The sequence below is a fragment of the Myotis lucifugus genome, unplaced genomic scaffold (assembly GCF_000147115.1).
Source record: "Myotis lucifugus unplaced genomic scaffold, Myoluc2.0 scaffold_11330, whole genome shotgun sequence".
NCBI lineage: Eukaryota > Metazoa > Chordata > Mammalia > Chiroptera > Vespertilionidae > Myotis > Myotis lucifugus.
In genome coordinates this window covers 1-5,174 of record NW_005882378.1, presented here as the reverse complement: position 1 = coordinate 5,174, position 5,174 = coordinate 1, and the positions used below count along the sequence as shown (strand labels likewise).

Here is a 5,174-nt window from a genome sequence, read left to right as displayed (position 1 = left end):
ATGTATCACATACTTTTTAAAAAAGTAACTGCTGATGGGGCAACCATTTGGGGTGGGTGTGTGTGTGTGTGTGTGTGTGTGTGTGTGTTTTGGTGCAACAATTTTGGAAAAGAGTTTTACCTTAACTGATAAAGCCGAATATAAATACATGTGACATAATCACACTGTTAAATATTTTTTATCTGTGAAAATGAATTGTAGATTTAAGAACCAATATGGATAACATGACAAACAAATGTTGGGAATAAGAAGCAAATTATAGAATAATGCATAAACTAAGATGCCAATTATCTATAATTCACCACTAGGCAAAACTATAGTATATTGATATACATAAATAATTAAAACTTTTAAAAATATATTTTTATTGATTTCAGTGAGGAAGGGAGAGAGAGATAGAAACATCAATGAGAGAGAATCATTGATTGGCTGCCTCCTGCATGCACCCTACTAGAGGTCGAGCACTCAACCCAGGCATGTGCTCTAGACCAGAATCGAACCCTGGACCTTTCAGTCCACAGGCTGACACTCTATCCACTGAGCCAAACCAGCGAGGGCAATGATAAAAACTTTTTAAAGTCTGGTCAGGGTGGTTCAGTGGTTGACCATCTGCCTATGAACCAGGAAGTCACGGTTTGATTCCAGGTCAGGGCACATGCCTGGGTGGAGGGCTCCATTCCTATTGGGGGCATGCAGGAGGCAGCTGATCCCTGATTCTTTCTCATCATTGATGTTTCTATTATTCTCTCCCTCTCCCTTCCTCTCTGAAATCAATAAGGGAATATTTTTTAAAAATGTTTTAAATGGTAAGAGTGAATGAATAACAAAATTTAGCGTAAGGATTACTGAGCTATGTTAAATTCTGTTCCTTGAGCTGGGTGGTAGTGAAAGGGTGAGGGCTATGCGCTCTCCGCCATCTCCTCCATGTTGGGGCCACGTGTAGCCTTCTTCCCGGAAGCCCAGGCCTCTGCTGGCCGCGCCCGGGATTTTAAACTAACCAATGACAATCAAGGAAAGTGCGCGCCATAGATATGACCACATCCTGTGTAACAAGACCCGGCTCACGCCTGACCAATCGGCAGGGCCCACAATCCCCTTGCGTCACCCCCCTATTTAAGCCGGATTTTCCCATGGGAGGGGACTCTCTCTTCCTGTCGCCGGGCCGGCCGGGAACGGGGTCGGTCTAGCTAGTCCTAAAATAAAAGGTCCTTTTGCTGTTGCATCGAAACTGGCTCCCAGTGTGGAATTCTTTGGGGATCTTGGAATCTGGGCATAACATTTGGGGTCTCGCCCGGGATCCTCAAAGCCCATTGAGGGACTCCCAGCTCGGAGGACTTGGCTGACCGCGGTATGTGTCGTTTATGTTTGTATTTGTTTGTTTCTGTGTGAGCTCACTTCTGAAATCTGTATTCGCCCACATTGATCGTGGACGCACGAGGACAAAGGGCGGGAGGAGTCGGGGGACGCCTCGATCCTCCATCTGTATCTGTAGAACTAGCTTTGCTTCCGAGGTCGGGAGATCTGTAGGCGGGTAGCTTCCGCTGCCTGTAGAACTAGCTTTGCTTCCGAGGTCGGGAGATCTGTAGGCGGGTAGCTTCCGCTGGCTGTAGAACTAGCTTTGCTTCCGAGGTCGGGAGATCTGTAGGCAGGTAGCTTCCGCTGGCTGTAGAAGTAGCCTTGCTTCGTTTTCGGTTTTTACCATCATGGAGTTGGAAGATTATTTTGGTTTCGCGTCCATGGAGTTGGAATACTGTATTTTAGGGCCCCTTAGTTGTCTGTGTTTGTGTTTTTTTGGTTTTGTTTTGTGGATTTACTGGATAGACATTATGGGACAGACTCAAACTACTCCTTTAAGCATTATGGTCTGCCATTTTAAAGAGGTAGAGAAAAGAGCCAGCAACCTCAGTGCGGAGGTTCGGAAGGACCGGTGGCGGGCCTTTTGTTCCAGGGAGTGGCCGACTTTTAATGTCGGGTGGCCGCCGGAGGGGACTTTCGGTCTCCCCACCATCCGCCGGGTTAGGGACATCGTCTCCCAGCCCAAAGAGGGACATCCTGGTCAACTCTCTTACATTGTTACTTGGCAGGACCTCATGGAAGATCCACCATCTTGGCTTAGGCCCTTCCTACCTCCACACCCTCCGGAGCCAGAACCCATTCTTGCCTTGCAGGAAGCGGAGAAGAGGAAGGAGAAAAAAACCACCCTGCCGTCAGCTCCAGCTCCCCCCTACCCAGTTTTGCAGGGGGGAACTGGAGAAGAGTTAATTTTTCCTCCCCCGTATCATTTCCACAGGATGCCAGAGAGATTTGATCCTGCCCTGTCGCGGGAAGCTGACGCAGTTCCGGGAGTGCCTGGGGGCGGGGTTCCGGGAGTGGCTGCGGTTCCGGTTCCGGTAGGAGGCCCGCCTCTCACCCGGCAAAGAGCTCAACGGGAACTGTCTGTCGCAGCACCCAACTCCACTATCAAGACCCTGCCCTTACGGGCCGCTGGACCCCCGGAAGCGGATGGCAACCAGCCCCATTTCTATTGGCCTTTCGCAACTAGCGACTTGTATAACTGGAAGGCACAGAACCCTAAGTTCTCCGAAAAGCCGGGGAGACTTATTGACTTGCTAGATTCTGTTCTTTTCACCCATCAGCCCACATGGGACGACTGTCAGCAGCTTTTACAGATTCTGTTCACAACGGAAGAGAGAGAAAGGATCCTCAATGAGGCCCGGAAGATGGTTCCTGGTGTAGATGGAAATCCAACCACAAACCAGGCCCAGATAGATGTCTCTTTCCCTTTAACTAGGCCTGAATGGGATTTCAACACGGCAGAAGGTAAGGAGAGGCTTTCGGTCTACCGCCAGACTCTGATGGGAGGTCTCCGTAGGGCTGCTAGGAAGCCCACCAATTTGACCAAGGTAGGGAATGTACAGCAGGGAAGAGATGAGTCTCCAGCTGCTTTTCTAGAACGGATCATGGAGACATATCGCACCTACACCCCCATGGATCCAGAAGCCCCTGAGAATAAGGCAGCTGTAATCATGAGTTTTATAAACCAGTCAGCCATGGACATTAGAAAAAAACTGCAGAGAATAGATAGATTAGGAGAAAAGAGTTTACAGGATTTACTGGCAGTGGCAGAGAAGGTGTTCAATAACCGAGAGTCCCCTGAGGATAGACGAGCCCGCACCATGGTGGCTGCCAGTGACAAGCAGACCCGAAACCTGGCCAAGATTCTGCTAGCCACCACCACGGAGTCCCCTGAGGAGCGGACCCACCGCCTTCGCCAGCTTGCTGATGGCCAAGAAAGAGGTAAGGAAACCGCCCGGAGTGGGAAAAAAAAACTGCAACAGAACCAATGTGCCTACTGCAAAGAGATAGGGCACTGGGTCCGAGAATGCCCAAAGAAGGCCGGTAAAAGGGGAAGCAAGATGGACCGGGTGGAGGTCTTGGAGCTGGAAGGACTGAGTGATTAGGGGAGTCGGGGTTCGGACCCCCTCCCCGAGCCCAGGGTAACTCTTAGAGTGGAGGGGACCCCTGTTGACTTCCTTGTCGACACTGGAGCACAACATTCGGTTCTCCGCACACCTCAGGGGAAGCTTGCTAATAAAAAGTCCTGGGTGCAAGGGGCAACTGGCATGAGCCAGTATCCATGGACTACACGAAGAACAGTAGATCTAGGAACGGGCCGGGTATCCCATTTCTTCATGGTAATACCGGAGTGCCCCTACCCCCTTTTAGGACGGGACTTGCTAACCAAGATTGGAGCCCAAATAACCTTCAGACAAGGGGGGCCTCAGGTTACCGATAGCGAAGGCCACCCCATCCAGGTTCTGACTCTGAGACTGGAGGATGAATATCGCCTACACCAGGGGGCACCCCCAGTAGAGAACAATATAGATAGATGGCTGCAAGAATTCCCCACAGCCTGGGCAGAGACGGGGGGAGTAGGACTGGCCGCCCACAGGGCCCCAACCCTGGTTGAGCTAAAACCAGGAGAAAGCCCAATAAGAGTAAAACAGTACCCTATGTCCCAGGAGGCTCGGAAGGGAATCCAGCCTCACATCCGGAGACTGCGAAGCCTAGGGGTACTGGTTCCATGCCAATCTGCCTGGAACACCCCCCTCCTGCCGGTCAGAAAGCCCCACACGAATGATTATCGACCAGTCCAGGACCTCAGGGAAGTAAATAAAAGGGTCCTGGATATACACCCAACCGTTCCCAACCCATACACTCTCCTAAGCTCTCTGGCACCCTCTAGAGTCTGGTATACCGTACTAGACTTGAAGGATGCCTTTTTCAGCCTGCCGCTAGCGCCTCAAAGCCAACCCCTGTTTGCCTTCGAGTGGCACGACCCAGAGGAAGGCTACAGTGGACAATTAACCTGGACGCGATTGCCCCAAGGATTCAAGAATTCACCCACCATCTTCGACGAGGCGCTGCATGAAGACCTTGGTGAGTACAGGAGAGAGCACCCCAATCTCACTCTCCTTCAGTACGTAGATGACATCCTGATTGCTGCCGATACCGCCAAAGATTGTGAACAAGGGACCAAAGATCTGCTGGCCACCCTAGGGACCTTAGGGTACCGGGCCTCTGCGAAGAAGGCTCAGATATGCCAAAAGAGGGTGAGTTACCTGGGGTACATACTGGAGGGCGGACAGCGGCGGTTGTCAGATGCTAGAAAAGAGACAGTCTTGAAAATCCCTGCTCCCCCCTCCCGGAGGGAGGTGAGGGAGTTCCTAGGATCGGCTGGCTATTGCCGCCTCTGGATACCAAGTTTTGCTGAGATCGCCAGGCCCCTATATGAAGCCACCAAGGAGGGGAAGGCCTTTAAATGGACTGAGACAGAAGAAATGGCCTTTAATCAGATAAAGAAAGCTCTTTTGGCTACTCCAGCCCTGGGCCTACCAGACATTACAAAACCCTTTCGCCTCTTTGTAGATGAGCGCAAAGGAGTGGCAAAAGGGGTTTTAACCCAGGCTTTAGGCCCCTGGAGTCGCCCAGTGGCATATTTGTCTAAAAAGCTGGATCCTGTTAGCGCTGGCTGGCCACCGTGCCTAAGAATCATTGCAGCAACAGCGCTCTTAGTCAAGGATGCTGACAAACTGACCCTGGGGCAGGAGATCTGGATCACAACCCCGCATGCCATTGAAGGGATCCTAAAACAGCCTCCTGATAGATGGATG

General features: G+C 51.1%; 1 protein-coding gene across 1 annotated transcript; it reads left to right on the top strand.

The window, feature by feature from the left end:
- Nucleotides 1-1,703: 1,703 nt before the first annotated feature.
- LOC111824907 lies at nt 1,704-5,008 on the top strand. Its single transcript, XM_023749491.1, has 3 exons — nt 1,704-1,752; nt 2,446-3,297; nt 4,289-5,008. The coding sequence occupies exons 1-3, from the start codon at nt 1,704-1,706 to the stop codon at nt 4,297-4,299; spliced, it is 912 nt and encodes a 303-aa protein (XP_023605259.1). The 3' UTR covers nt 4,300-5,008.
- Nucleotides 5,009-5,174: the final 166 nt, after the last annotated feature.

Excerpts from the sequence above, each read along its gene's own strand:
- LOC111824907 (XM_023749491.1), top strand. The coding sequence starts at position 1,704 with ATGGAGTTGGAAGATTATTTTGGTTTCGCGTCCATGGAGTTGGAATAC. Across the intron at positions 1,753-2,445 it reads GTCCATGGAGTTGGAATACT|CACCCAACTCCACTATCAAG; the intron begins GTATTTTAGGGC and ends TGTCTGTCGCAG.